The 15,276-nt window shown below is 52.4% G+C and overlaps 1 protein-coding gene across 3 annotated transcripts; it reads left to right on the forward strand.

The window, feature by feature from the left end:
- Nucleotides 1–984: 984 nt before the first annotated feature.
- LOC102071440 (tumor necrosis factor receptor superfamily member 10B) lies at nt 985–14,382 on the forward strand. 3 transcript variants are annotated; one of them, XM_074559027.1, is made up of 10 exons: nt 985–1,177; nt 6,934–7,063; nt 7,717–7,845; nt 8,157–8,271; nt 9,497–9,582; nt 9,683–9,790; nt 10,351–10,391; nt 11,378–11,482; nt 12,324–12,396; nt 12,483–14,382. In XM_074559027.1, exons 1-10 carry the CDS (start codon nt 1,115–1,117, stop codon nt 12,761–12,763), a joined length of 1,131 nt encoding a protein of 376 aa, XP_074415128.1. In that variant the 5' UTR covers nt 985–1,114; the 3' UTR covers nt 12,764–14,382. The 3 variants fall into 3 exon arrangements, with proteins under 3 accessions (XP_074415128.1, XP_074415130.1, XP_074415129.1); XM_074559029.1 differs by having other exon boundaries at nt 9,707–9,790; XM_074559028.1 differs by having other exon boundaries at nt 6,937–7,063.
- The last annotated feature ends 894 nt before the right edge of the window (nt 14,383–15,276 follow it).

Below are 15,276 nucleotides of genomic sequence, written 5' to 3' on the forward strand. Positions count from 1 at the left end.
TGCAGATTTCCCTGCCTGAAGGGAAAAAGCAAAGTCAAACCTGTTTTCTACACCCTCCGATGAGTCACCGGGGACGTGACAGGAAGGTTAGTCACAGGGATTCATTTGTACTGCTAACAAAACATTAGCGAGACAGTCCACCGCTCCAGAATCCTGATTCTGGAACGATTTGGGTTGGAAAAGGCCTCTTGGAGACCCTTTGGGTACTGGAAGGGGTTCTGAAGTCTCTGGTTCCTGTCCTTCCTGAAGCTCCTCTAATGCTCCATTCCAACACTCCCACCATCTCAGTAAAATCAGACTTTTCTTGGAATCTCGGTAAAATCACTTTTCTTGGAATTATTTTTTCTCACACACACACACTCCCCTGATTGTGTGCAGCACCAGAGCCGTTTGTGTAACAGCAGAAAGTCCAAAGATTTAACTTTTCCGGTTCTTTTCCCTTTCACCTCGAGTTTTGTCCCTCCAAAAAAAAAAAAAAAAAAAAAAAGAAAAAAGGGGGGGGGGGAAGAACCTAAAAAAAAAGGACAAAAAAAAAACCAACTAAAAAACCGCCACACAATGGAAAAATAACAACTACGAGAACTTCCCAGCTCTGGCGACTTTTTTGCAAGGCTGCCGTGCCTCCTCTGCGCCTTTTTCCTCAGAGCACAAAACCCCGAGCTCTGCTTGCTCCAGGCCGGTGAGTGATCGGGAAAAAATGCAAGAGGAGCAGCAAACACGCGGAGAAATCATTCCCTGTGTGATTCGGGTGTTTCGAAACTTTGGTCGCTTGAGCGGTGAGCGAAAATAACGAGTGGCTAAAACTGAAAGGAAGGGGAACAGCGAAAGCCAATTCGGCTTCTCGGGCAAAGCAAACCGCACACGGGAGTTTAAGCGGTTTTCGAGTGAATGAACCAACACGCCGAATTCTCAGAGCAGCGCTGGGACGGCCCCAGGTCAGCCCCTTCTTGCACCTCAGTCAAGTCACGCCCAGCTATAAAAGCTCCCGCTGAGCAGGATTCATTAATTTTTTCGGCGTCCTGGGGAGAGGCGGTTGTCCCCAGAGCCGTATCCGGACCTTGCCCGGCTGTGCCCGTTCCGTGCCCGCCCTGCGATCCAGCGCGCTCCGCTCGCCATGCGCTGGCACCGACGGGGCTGGCTCTGGCTCTGCCTGCCCGCGCTGCCGCTGCTGCTCACGGTCAGTGGGGCCGGGGCTCGTGGGGATCCTCCGGCAGCGCGGCCGGGGGGGTCCGCAGCCCTGTCGGGGCTGCGCGGTGCTGTCGCGACATGCCCAGGCTTGCCGCGCTGTCGAGGGGCTCGGAGCGGGACGGGGTCCGGGTGGGACGGGGGCATCGGGGTGTTCGGGGGGCTGCCCTGGTGGGGCTCAGCCCGGCGGAGGGGGCTCTGTGAACGGGGGGAGCCCCTGGATGGAGGTGAGGGAGGCGGCGTTACCTGCGGAGAGCGGCGGAGGGGCCGCGCCTTTGCTGCGGTTGCGGGGGAAGGGCTGGTGTGAGTCGGGGGAAACTGAGGCACGGAGGGGCTCACCTGCTCCGGGGGGCGTGGGGGAGGGGCTGGGCCGCTCACCTGGCCTGGAGGGGCGGGGAAAATGGGGGCGGTGGGGCTCAGCTGGCCCGGGGGGATGGGGGGGTGGAGGCCATGGGGGTTCGGATGGGCAGGGGAAGAACAGGGGGGTTCGGATGGGCAGGGGAGGATGAGGAGGGTTCGGATGGGCTGGGAAGGACCTGAGGGGTTCGGGTGGACAGGGGAGGATGAGGAGGGTTCGGATGGGCCGGCGGACCAGAGGGGTTCGGATGGACAGGGGAGAATGAGGAGGGTTCGGGTGGACAGGGGAGGATGAGGATGGTTCGAATGGGCCGGCGGACCAGGGGGTTTGGGATGGGCCAGCGGACCAGGAGGGTTCACCTGGGCACGGCACAGCGGGGTGCGGGGCACCGGCAGGACGTGAGGCTGCGGCCGGGGGTGGGCGGATGCCAGAACTTGGAAGGGGAATTTTTTCGATGGGAAAAGCGATCTCAGCCTCCCGGCTCCGAGCACATGGCCCTGGGGGGTTGTGATGGTGACAAAAGGCGGCAAACTGGACCCGACGCGCATTGCCGAGGCCGGGGAAGGGGATTTCCACTCCCTGCGCTCCCGAGCCGTGTTTGCCGTTCCGTGCTGGCATCTGGTGACACCCTTTGGGATGTTTTAACACGAGGAATGCTCTCGGAGCGGGAATGGAACTCGCCCAGACCATGTCCAAACCCTCAGCGCGGGGGTTTTAGGACACAAAATTCCACCTGGGCATATCATGTTTCCTCATGGATTAGATGTTGGAGAGTTGGGGAATACCTGAACTCTGTTGTCGCTTGAAGTCAGGAGGATCCTGCCACGAGTTAGAGATCTTGCCCTGACTTGTATCCCAGGGCTGGCCCTGTAACCCACGGGCGCTGCTCCCCTGCTGGAATTACATCAGCGCTGCCCAAAACTGGTTTGCAGAGGGAGCCTCTCATCCAATTCATTCCCTACAGAATTTATTGAGACTGGCCTGGTAAAGTCAAGCCTTAAACCCATTCCCTAAGGGCATGCTGGTAAGAGCCTCAGGGTTTTTAAAATTTTTTTAATCCCAGTTTTTGGATGAGAGGGATGGGGAGCTGCTCGGTGGGGATTCACATGGCATATTGGTGGTGTGATATTGCATCATGTCCTGTGATCATGCATCTTGCCTCATGGCTGGACACTGGCCATCCATTTGATGGATCTCTGAGCTCGCTGGAGCTCAGATTCTGCTTGCTTTGCGGGAATTCCAGGGGAAAATCCCACCCTGTGTCCTTGGAGCAGGTGACTCAGGTGCCTGCTTTTATCCCGGTTCTCTTGCTGCCCTCAGAGGCTGCCGATGTCTTTCATCCTTTTCATCCTCTTTCCTCTCCAGAGCTCAGCCAGGGCTGCAGGGTCCAACTCCTTTTGGGATCACCTCAGGAGAAAAACAAATCGGGGATGGAAGCAGGGGAAGCTCAAAGTTTGATGCTTTCCCGAGCTTTTTCTCCAGATTTATCAAGTCTGGAGATTCCCCCAAAGAGGAAAAGCTGATAAAGGATTCCTGTGCCTCTAATTCTCCTGCCTCCAGGCTTTCTCGAGTTGTTTACTGTGGGTGAAAACTCCTCCAACTGATAGTTTGGTTAGGGATGGCAGCGGGGTGTTGTGGGCTGATAACCTTATCATGCACGTGTTGTGTTCTCTGTAAACGTGAAAAATGCTGATCAATTGTTTTTAAAATTTTAAAAGTTTAATAGTAATAAAATGGTTATAAAATTAGAATACAATTAGAGTAATAATAATTTGGACTGATAGTTTGGTCAGGGATGGCAGCAGGGTGTTGTGGGCTGATAACCTTATCATGCACGTGTTGTGTTCTCTGTAAATGTGAAAAATGCCAATGACTTTTTTAAAATTTTCCAAAATTTAATAGTAATAAAATGGTTATAAAATTAGTAATACAATTAGAGTAACAATAATTTGGACTGATAGTTTGGTTAGGGATGGCAGCGGGGTGCTGTGGGCTGATAACCTTATCATGCACGTGTTGTGTTCTCTGTAAACGTGAAAAATGCTGATCAATTGTTTTTAAATTTTTCAAAGTTTAATAGTAATAAAATGGTTATAAAATTAGTAATACAATTAGAGTAATAATAATTTGGACTGATAGTTTGGTCAGGGATGGCAGCGGGGTGCTGTGGGCTGATAACCTTATCATGCACGTGTTGTGTTCTCTGTAAACAAGAAAAATGCTGATCAATTGTTTTTAAAATTTTAAAAGTTTAATAGTAATAAAATGGTTATAAAATTAGTAATACAATTAGAGTAATAATAATTTGGACAATTTTAATTAGGACAATATGAGACAATAAAACCAAAGAGTTACAGAGGTACGTTTTTCTGGGCAGCACAAGCCTGAAAAAGGACACCCATTAACAGAGGATTAACCCTTAAAAACAACAGCCTGTTAAATATTCATACACTTCATAAGATGCATAAATTCTATTCAAACACAGGATTCTGTCTGGTCATCATCAACTTCTTCCTCTTAATCCTAACAGTGTCTTCAGCGTCTTCGAGGCGGGAAGAATTTTGTTTCTTCTGATAAGAGGGCAATAAATTCTTTTTCTCTGAAAGATTCAGGTGTCCTGTGGCTGCTATTTTGCTGCAGGTCCTTTCTTTAAAAAAAGTATCCTACTATCTTTTCTTTAAAAAGAACTATTTTTTCTTTAAAAAAAACTATCCCATAGCATAGTTTTTTTTAGTTTTTAAGTGACAACAAGTTTTTTTTAAGTGACAACATAGTTTTTTTAGTTTTTATAACCTAAAACTATAAATGTAGTTTTAGGTTATAAAAAATGTTACAATAGAAACTATGGGATATTTTCTATTGTAACATTTTTTATAACCTAAAACTATATTTAACACACTACTTAAGAGAATTAATACAGCATTACTTTCTAACACAGCACATATAATATCCATTATAATATTTGCAAAAAGCCGACCATAAAATACGCATTTTTCACAGTAAAGAAATAAAATCCTGTGGCTGAGGGGCCCTCCCAAACTGCAGAAAACGCTGTGGTGTGGCTGTGATCACCCTCACAGTGTGGCAGAGTTCAGGTGGGGAAGAAATACGGATTTTTTTTCCCCATGGAAGAGATAAATTGTCCTTTCACTCCCAGGATTTCCAAAACCAGAATGGGTGAAGCTGTTGCGGCTGGAACTCCTCAAGTGGATAAAAAAGTTTACAAACTTGCAAACGTTCCTAGCTGGGGGAAAGACGAGCAGAGGCCGATCCAGTAGAGCCAGAAGGTGTTGGAGGAAAATGGATTTGATTCCTTTTGAGTCAGGGTCAGGAGCTGGCCCCGTTCCTGGTCTGGCCAGGGCTCTGTGGCCTGGTCGTGTTGGGTGTTTGTCCTTAAGTTTTAACTTTCACATTTTTCAGGCTCTGTGCTGCCCAGGTGTGCAGCTCTGAGCTTCATGTTAAGTGTGGCTCTCTCCACAGAGCAGCTAGACAAAACAACTCCTTGTCTAGCCAAGGACAGCCCATACAAGTTTCAGGCCCAAAAACATAAACACATAAACAATGGTGAACTGAGAGAAAAACAGAAATGATAGGACTTTGTAATGTAAAGATTGGACAGTTAACTCCAGAATGCTAATGGACCAAAACTTATAAAAGTGAGAGACCTCGTGACTGGTCGTCCATTTTGTGACCATTTTGCTTCATCTTGTGTGCAGCCCTGGCTGGGCTCTTGTGCTGCCCAAGGTGCATCCACTGAGGATATTCTTTTTATAAATCCCTGTTTTATTTTTCTGTTCAGCCTTCCCAAGGCATGGGCCTGGCTGGTGTAAGGTGGTTTGTGGTGTCACCATCCCCGTGACCTTTCCAGTTCTGCCTTTCCTGTGGCGGGAAGCTCTGGAGGAGGAGGCAGGAACACTCCATTGTTTCGGTGTTCTAGGCAGCTTCTGACTCATGGCAGAAATATTTGCTTTAAATTCACCCTCCATGTTGGGGAGGGGAGAGAAGTGTCTGTCCTGCCACCCTGGTGTGAAAAATGCCAATCGCTTGTTTTTAAAGTTTTAAAAGTTTTATAGTAATAAAATGGCTGTAAAAATAGTAATGCAATTGGAGTAATAATAATTTGGACAATTTGAATTAGGGCAATATGAGACAACAAACACAAAGAGTTACGGATGTCTGGGTACCTTTTTCTGGGCAGCACAAGCCTGAAAAAGGCCCCATGTTAACAGAGGACTGACCCTTAAAAGCAACAGCCTGTTGCATATTCATACACCTCATACATGATGCATAAATTCCATTCAAACACAGGATTCTGTCTGATCATCATCAGTTTCTTCCTCAGAATCCTAACAGAGCCTTTGAGATGGGAAGAAATTTGTTTCTTTTGATAATGGAGCAATAAATGATTTTTCTCTGAAAGATTCAGGTGTCCTGTGGCTGCTATCTCGCTGTGAGTCCTTTCTTTAAAAAAAGTATCCTGCATAGCATCGTTTCTATTTTAACAATTTTTATAACCTAAAACTATATTTAACACAGTACTTAAGAAAATTAATTACTTTAATTACAACATTACTTTCTAACACAACACATATAATATTCTTTTTTATATTTGCGAAAAGCCAATCATAAAATACATGCATTTTTCACACTGGTGAGCTTGGGGCAGCTCTATATCCATGGATATCCGCTTTATATCCACGGAGCAGCTCTGTGCTGGCTCAGAGGCCAATGGGGTTGTCCCCTTTGGGGACATTGAGGTGCCCCAAAGCCCAGGGGGACAAACGGCCATTCCTGCAGAGCATTGTCCCCATCAGGGTGGAAGGATCTGAGGCAGCACAAAAAGGGTGTGGAAAGCTGAGGGAAATGTGACTTTTCTTCCTGATCCTCAGCAGAATAACAGGGAAAACAGAGTGGCAGCCCAGGGGTTTGTGCTGGGCACTGGAGCCGCCTTCCAGCCTTGACACGGGGCTGTTTCCTGCCACAAACCCGTCCTGTTCCCAAATATCCCCTTCCACTGGGGCTGTTGGTGCCCTCGGAAACTGGGGGAGGAAAAGGGTCCCTCAGAAACTGGGGAAGGAAAAGGGCCTTCAGAAATTGGGAAGGAAAGAGGTTGTTCTCAGAAATTGGGAAGGAAAAGGGTCATTAGCGACTCTTTGCCCTGCTGATAACCAGGCAGGCAGAATTCCCCTGCAAACCTCCACATCTCTTCTTGTCTTTGCCAAGGAAAACCTGGCCCTGTTTTGTGGGGGTGCCTTTGGCTGAGGTGGCTCTGAGCCATCCCAAAGCTCCTCTCCTGCTTCACCGGGCACAGCAACTCTCACCTTGCCCTTTCTCCCCTTGCCCAATGGATTGGGGTGGTTTTTAACCCGAGGTTTTCTGTATTTTTTTAGCAGGCAGCCCCTTGGGAAGCCAGTGCTGTTGCCCTGAGGAAGAGAGACAGCTTGGATTCCTTGGATCTACGCTGGGAAGATGATTACTACAAGAAAAGCAATGGTGTCTATTGCAAGAAGTGCCCTGCAGGTGAGATGGTCTCAGCACTGATCCCACCTCTGCAGCCTCTCTGTGCTCCTGTTCCTGTCCTGGGGGGCAGCAGAGCTCCAGCTCTGCCCTGCTCCACTGTCATGGATCTAAGCACTCATTTGGGGAATATTTTCCTTTTCTTGGCTCATTTGCCTCTGAGCTTTGCTGGTGGGGGAATCACAGAATCCTTCAGGTTGGAAAAGCCCTCCAAGGCCACCAAATCCAACCTGTGCTCGATCCCCACCTTGTCACTGAGTGCCACCTCCAGCCCTTCCTGGGACCCCTCCAGGGATGGGCACTGCAACCCTCCCTGGGCAGTTCCAAGCCCTGAGCCCCCTTTCCATGGGGAAATTCCTGCTGTGCCCACCCTGAGCTGCCCTGAGCCCCCTTTCCATGGGGAAATTCCTGCTGTGCCCACCCTGAGCCTGCCCTGAGCCCCCTTTCCATGGGGAAATTCCTGCTGTGCCCACCCTGAGCTGCCCTGGCCCAGCCTGAGGCCGTTCCCTCTGCTCCTGTCCCTGTGCCCTCCTGGCAGGAGCTGGGCAGAGCCACAGGGCCCCCTGAGCCTCCTTTGCTCCAGGCTGAGCCCCTGCCCAGCTCCCTCAGCCTCTCCTGGGGCTCCCTGTGTGTTCAGAATTTCCCTTTCCCTTCAGGCACCCACCTTATCAAGGAGTGTGAGGAGCAGGGAGGCTCCAGCACGTGTCAGTCCTGTGGACTCGGGGAATACATGGAATATCCCAACACCTTCTCGTCGTGCCAGGAGTGCTCCAAGTGCAGGGAAGGTACGAGCTGGGGGAGCAGGGCTGGGTCCAGCTGAGCTCTCTCAGGGCTCAGTGTCACCTGCAGTGTCCCCAGAGGATGGCTGGGGGTGCCACATGTATTAAAGGCCACATCCCTCATGCAGAGCTTGGCCTGAGACTCCACATAGAGCAGGAGGATGAGGCTCCCAGCAGCACTGGCAGCTGCTGGTGGAGTTTGATGCAGGCACTGCTTTTCCCCTGTGGGGCAGGAAAAGCTGGCACTAACAGCAGGGAAGGACCTGGTCCTGCCTGAGGTGGAGCCAGGGTGGAGCTGTGTCCCTTCTGTCCCACAGATCAGGTGGAGCTGAGCCCCTGCCAGCCCCAGAGGAACACGGTGTGTGCCTGCAGGAACGGCACCTTCTGCCCCCCGGAGCACCCCTGTGAGATGTGCCAGAAGTGCCAGCCCAGGTGGGTCAGGGGCTGTTGGGGAAGATGGAACAGGAAAGCCTTATCAATATGATTGTCTGGCAAAAGATTGTGAGACTATGGAAACTATAAGCGAGATGGAAATGAAAGCAAGCTTTGAGATCCCTCAGTTACTGAACAACTGGAAAGCAATGGCATGGCCAGCTGAAGGTGATCCCCTTTTGATGGAACAACACCCTCTGCTTGCAGACAGGCCCAAGGGTCAGAGCAGACCCTACAGCTTGGCAGAAGGGCCCAAAGAGGAGTTATTAGGATTTAAAATGTAACACAGTGTGGTAATGTAATGATTCTTATAGGCTGTATGTAAATGCTGTAGGATTTGTATCTTGTACTGGATTGGTTAGTGAGAATTGGAATATTCAACACAGAAGATTTATGGTATTGTAATGGGAACTTTCCCCTCTTACCCCTTTTACTCTCTTACCATCTCATCCTCTCTCCCCCTCTCCTCTCTCGGGCCTGCTCTGAGCTGTGCCTGGCAGCTCCCAGCAGGGCCCTGCACCCAGGCCCTTTGCAATAACCCCCAAATTCCATGACCAGAAGAAGATTTATTGTATTGTAACAGGAACCTTGCCCTCTGATCCTCTCTTTTACTCTCTCATTCTCTCTTTACCACGCTCTTGCCTTTTCTCTCTTTACCCCTCTCTCCCTCTTTGGGGCCTGCTCTGAGCTGTGGCTGCAGCTCCAAACAAGGCCCCTGCACCCAGGCCCTTTGCAATAAACCCCAAATTCCATGACCAGAAGAAGATTTATTGTATTGTAATGGGAACCTCTCTCTCTCATCCTCTTTACCTCTCTCTTTACCTCTGTTTCTCTCTCTCAGGCCTGCTCTGAGCTGTGGCTGGCAGCTCCCAGCAGGGCCCTGCACCCAGGCCCTTTGCAATAAACCCCAAATTCCACGACCAGAAGATTTATTGTATTGTAACAGGAACCTCGTCCTCTTTTACTCTCTCTTTACTCTTCCTCATTCTGTCATCTCTTTACCACGCTCTTGCCTTCTTTCTCTTTACCTCTCTCTCCTCTCAGGCCTGCTCTGAGCTGTGGCTGGCAGCTCCCAGCAGGGCCCTTTGCAATAACCCCCAAATTCCACGCCCTGGCTGCAGAGATCTCTCATCTCCATCCATCCCAACACTCCTACAGGTGGCTCCTGTGGGGTTTGTGCTGCTGAGCCACAGCTGCTGAGTCCACTCTGTGTCCCCTCTCCCAGGTGTCCCGACGGTCAAGTGGTGCTGAAGCCCTGCACACCCACGAGTGACCTGGAGTGTGGTCCTGACACAGCCACCTTCCCCTCCTGTGAGTGGGGAGTGCTGGGGGACGGCTGAGGGATGGGGTGGGAGCTGCTGCTGAGACTGAAGCAGGAGCAGCTGCTCACACCCTGCTTTGTCTGCTTCAGACCTCACGGGTGGCATCATTGCAGGGATTGTGATTGTGATTTTGATTGCGATCGGGATTGGGATTGGGACTGCTCTCTGCTGCTGGAAACAACCCTGCAGCTCCCCAGGTGAGTGCAGGGGACCCCTGGAGCACCCACCTTGGCCAGGGGCTCTGCACTGGTGTGGGCTGGGTGGGCAGAGAGACCGTGGTAACACCCACCTGGGGTGGGCTGGGTGGGGAGACCTTGGGAACATCCATGTGGTGTGGGGAGAGAGATCCCAGGAACACCCACCTGGTGTGGGAAGAGAAACCCTGGGAACACCCACCTGGTGTGGGAAAAGAGATCCCAGGAACACCCACCTGGTGTGGGAAGAGAAACCCTGGGAACACCCACCTGGTGTGGGAAGAGAGATCTTGGGAACACCCACCTGGTGTGGGCAGGGTGGGAAGAGAGACCCCAGGGGCACCCATCTGGTGTGAGAAGAGAGATCTTGGGAACATCCACCTGGTGTGGGAAGAGAGATCCCAGGAATACCCACCTGGTGTGGGAAGAGGGACCACAGGAACACCCACCTGGTGTGAGCAGGGTGGGAAGAGAGACCCCAGGGGCACCCACCTGGTGTGGGAGGGTAGGAAGAGGGTCCTGCCTAGGGGAAGAGGGATCACAGCTCTCTTTCCATCTTCCAGGGGATGAGAGCCCCTCGAGCAAGAAGCCCTTTGAAATTGTGGTGAGTTCCTGGGATGGCAGAGGGGAATGGCTCTGTTTGTGGGCTGGGGTAATGTCCCCCATTCCTTCTTGCTCCCCACTTGGCCAGCAGCTCCTGGGAAGGCCAGAGGAGCAGGGAGATGAGTTTCATCCAGCTGGGAAGGCTGGAGGAGCAGAGAGATGATGAGTCTTACCCATCAGTTCCCGGGAAGGCTGGAGGGGCAGGGAGAAGATGAGTCTTACCCAGCAGTTCCTAGAATGGCTGGAGGAGCTGGGGATGAGTTTTATCCAGTTGGGAGGGCTGGAGGAGCAGGGGGATGAGTCTCACCCAGCAGTTCTTGGGAAGGCCAGAGGAGCAGGGAGATGAGTCTCACCCAGCAGTTTCTGGAAGGCCAGAGGAGCAGGAGAATGAGTTTCATGCAGAAGTTTCTAGAAGGCTGGAGAAGCAGGGAGATGAGTCTCACCCAGCAGTTTCTGGAAGGCCAGAGGAGCAGGAGAATGAGTTTCATGCAGAAGTTTCTAGAAGGCTGGAGAAGCAGGGAGATGAGTCTCACCCAGCAGTTTCTGGAAGGCTGGAGGAGCAGGGAGATGATGAGTCTCACCCAGCAGTTTCTGGAAGGCTGGAGGGGCAGGGAGATGATGCGTCTCACCCAGCAGTTCCTGGGAAGGCCAGAGGAGCAGGAGGATGAGTCTCACCCAGCAGTTTCTATAAGGCTGGAGGAGCTGGGGATGAGTTTCATCCCTGCAGGGTTCTGGTAGAGCTGGGCCAAGCAGAGAAGGTCTCTGGAGGTGCTCTGGGTGCTTCCAGCCCCCTCCTCAGTGCCATTAACACCGTCCTGGTGGCAGCACTGGCACATCCAGGATCCACAGTGTTGATCCCAGGGTAGGGCTGGGCTGGGCTCGCCCAGAGCTCCTCCAAGCTCAGGATCCATGGCCTTGGATCCAAGGCAGGCTCCTGCCTTCCCAAACCACCACAGTTTGTGTTTCTCCCTTGCCACTGAACTCCAGCTTCAGAAGCTGCGAAGGTGCAAGAGAGAGAACAGGGGGACAGAGGACAACATCCCCAACGAGCGGACAGAGAGGCAGCTGCGTGAGAGGCTGGCAGAGACACAGGTACGTGAGTGGCACCCCTGCCCGGTGTGCCAGGCCAGGATCTGATCATCCTGGGGGGCTTCCAGGGCTGGGCTGCTCAGGGAGATGGTGAAGGGTCTCTTTGTGGGGTCAGCGTGGGAAAATCTGCTCGTGGCAGTCGAGAGAGTCCTCGGAAGATTTAACGCTGAGCAAACACAGCTCTGGTGTCCCCATCTTGGGGCCTGCTGCCATGGCAGAGAGGAAACATGGATGTCCTGGGGGTGGGTGTGATCAGAGATGGATGTCCTGGGGGTGGATGATCAGAGATGGATGTCCTGGGGGTGATCAGACATGGATGTCCTGGGGCTGGGTGTGATCAGACAGGGATGTCCTGGGGGTGGGTGTGATCAGAGATGGATGTCCTGGGTGTGATCAGAGATGGATGTCCTGGGGGTGGATGATCAGAGATGGATGTCCTGGGGGTGATCAGACATGGATGTCCTGGGGCTGGGTGTGATCAGACATGGATGTCCTGGACATGGGTGGTGATCAGACAGGGATGTCCTGGGGCTGGGTGTGATCAGACAGGGATGTCCTGGGGGTGAGTGTGATCAGAGATGGATGTCCTGGGTGTGATCAGAGATGGATGTCCTGGGGGTGGATGATCAGAGATGGATGTCCTGGGGGTGATCAGACATGGATGTCCTGGACATGGGTGGTGATCAGACAGGGATGTCCTGGGGCTGGGTGCTGATCTCCTGCCTCAACAGCCCTGGGACAGAGGGAGAGGGTCTCCAATTGCTGCTGCGGCTTGGTGGGTGCTGTAGGACACTGTCATTGCAGGAGTGGCACTGTCATTCCAGGAGTGACATTGTCATTGCAGGAGATGCTGCCAAGTAAGAGTGAGAGGCTCTGGAGGACTCTGGTTCCTCCACCAGGGACTGAACCCAGTCAAGGTGAGTGCTGGGGCCCAGGGGATGTGCTGGGGCTGGGATTGCTGTCCCTGCTGCCTGTGCCCTGAGCTGTCCCTTTGCCCCTCCAGCGCTGAAGAACACCTTTTACACCTTTGGGAAGAAAGTGCCCAGAGACGACTGGAGGAGATTCGGCCTCAACCTGAACCTGGAGGACATTGACATCCCGATGGGCCAGCCGTCTCTGGATGATTTTTACAACATGATGCGCAGGTGGCAGAACAGGGAGGGCTCCAAGGCCTCTGTGAACACCCTGCTGGACACCCTGGACCGCCTCAGCCTTGGTGGGGTGGCAGAGGACATCTGTAAGACCCTGGTCCAGGAGCGAGGCTTTGAGTACGAAACGAGCTGAAGGAGCAGCTCTGCAGCTGTGAAATACCCAGAAGAGTCAAATTGTAGCTGTTTATAGCTGGCCTGTGCTTCTCTGCTCTTGAAGCCATCATGAATTCAGCTGAGCCAGGAGGAGCTGATCCTCATGAGAAGCACAAGCCCCAGGCTCCCCTCTGCTGGAGTTACAGGTTCGATGTTGGCTCTTCCTCGTGGAATCCAAGCTGGTTTCTTGATTTCACTGAGTCAACACCAAGAGGTTCAAATAACTTCAATCTGCCTTGGGCCATCTCTCTTGGAAGCATTGGTACTACCCAGATTTCTTTGGGATCTGTGCAGAGAAGGGTTTTTGGCATCCCTGTGCTTCTGAACTGCATCATCCTTGATCTTCAAAGGATTCCTGGCATCATGAAATGGCTTCTGCTTCTAGAACATCTCTAAGTAAGCTTTGTTCTGCATGCTTGGTGGTTCTGCAAGCTCAGCTGGGATCTTGGGGCGCTTTTTGTGACCTGAATTTTTAGGTTTTGGGTTTTTTTTGTTTTTGTTTACATGGTTCTGCTTGTTCTTAGAAACCAGTTTAGAACTGCACTTGGAGGGGATGGGGGGAATGATTGATTTGCACAGTGGACTCTGGGGTTGCCTGGGGAAAGGGACAATGCAGGGGTCACCCAGCCCAGCCCCTGCCAGGACCAGGGACATCTTCACCTCCATGAGGCTGCTCCAAGCCCCATCCAGCCTGACCTTGAGTCTTTGCCAGGATGGGGCAGATTATCGGGGCAGCCTTTCTGCCAGTGTTAGCTCATTTTGAAGGAATTTTTTGTTAAATTTAATATAATGTGAATCTCATTTGCCATTCCCTGTCCTGGCAGTCCAGGCCCTTGTCCAACTCTCCTGGAGCCCTTTTAGGTACTGGAAGGGGCTTGAAGGTATGTCACAATGTCACTCCTGCAATGACAGTGTCACTCCTGCAAGTCCCAGAGCCTTCTCTTCTCCAGGCTGGACAATCCCAGCTCTCCCAGCCTGGCTCCAGAGGGGCTCCAGCCCTCCTCTGGATTTGCTCCAGGACTTCCACATCCTTGTGGAGGCCCCAGAGCTGAGGAGAAGGGGAGAATCCCTCCGGTTACCCCGTGGCTGTGGGGTGGCTCTGCTGTCTCTGTGTGCCCCAGGTGAATGCACTGAGTGTGAGTGTGAGCTGATACCTCCTGCCCATCCCAGCCTGTGGGCAAATCCTCAAACACTGCACCTCACACAGAGCTCAGGGACAACCCAGCTGGGAAAACAGCTGGGAAAACCACTGGATTACTTGAGCTGCCACCCCAGTGCAGCCCAGTCCATCCCCAGTGTGATGGGAGGGTGCTGAGCACCCTTCCTGCTGCTCCCATTCCCCCACCCTCCAACAAGACAAGCAGAACTTTTGTACTTATTTATTAGGAACTGTAAACCTTACATATGTTAACTTAAAACTTTTATAAAAATATCGTTTTTGTTATGCATGGTTGTGTGTTTTTTACAGAGCTCTGGCCCAGCCAGTCTGCTTCTCCAGTTTTATGTATTTCTGTTTATGAAGGGTTTAATTTAAAAAAAAAAAATCCTGATTTTCTCATCTGGTTTGATTTGTTTTCCCCCCAGAACTCTGGTGAAGGGTCCCAATGGCCACCAAGCTCCAGGGTCCCAGTGGGCACCAGCTGCTCCACGTGGCACTGGGCACTCAGCCCAGGGAATTAATGCTCAGCCACCCCACCAGGGATGGTCCCCAAGGGTCCTTTGTGCCAGGGAAAGCCCTCAGCAGCCATCCTGGCCTTTAATTACCCCAGATCAGGGGGCATGAGCAGGGGGTGCCACTGTCCCCGTGCCAGAGCAGGGGGTGCCAATGTCCCCATGCCAGAGCAGGGGGTGCCACTGTCCCCATGCCAGAGCAGGGGGTGCCAGTGTCCCTGTCCCAGAGCAGGGGGTGCCAGTGTCCCTGTCCCAGAGCAGGGATTGCCACTGTCCCCATGCCAGAGCAGGGGGTGCCACTGTCCCCGTGCCAGAGCAGAGGGTGCCACTGTCCCCATGCCAGAGCAGGGGGTGCCACTGTCCCCATGCCAGCTCAGGGGGTGCCAATGTCCCCGTGCCAGCTCGGGGGGCTCCAGCTCCACCAGCCAGGGCTCTGTGTGTTGCAGTAGCTGTATTGCAAATCCATGCAGTGCTTAGTGACAAAAGGGCTCTGCTCAGCCCCCCAAATGCCCCTGCAGCTGCTCCCCAGCCCCTGCACTAAAATTCCATGTTCAGGAGCGTGGGGCTGGGTGAGAAGCAGGAGCTGCTGTTGAGCTGCCCGCAGGGTTCGTGCCCTATGGGCATTGCCCTGTGCCCCCTGAGCATGCAGACCTGGGCACATGCAGGTTCAGTGCCAGGGCTTGGTCCCGGCCTGGGCAAGGCAAACAGGACTCAGAAGCAGCGGTGAGTGCCCAGGTTGTGCGGAAAGGACAGAAAGTCGTGCTCCTACCTGCTGGCCGGGGCTGCCAAGGGACACAGCAGCGAGGGTGAGGAGCCCCCTCG

Source organism: Zonotrichia albicollis, chromosome 26, assembly GCF_047830755.1.
Source record: "Zonotrichia albicollis isolate bZonAlb1 chromosome 26, bZonAlb1.hap1, whole genome shotgun sequence".
Lineage (NCBI taxonomy): Eukaryota > Metazoa > Chordata > Aves > Passeriformes > Passerellidae > Zonotrichia > Zonotrichia albicollis.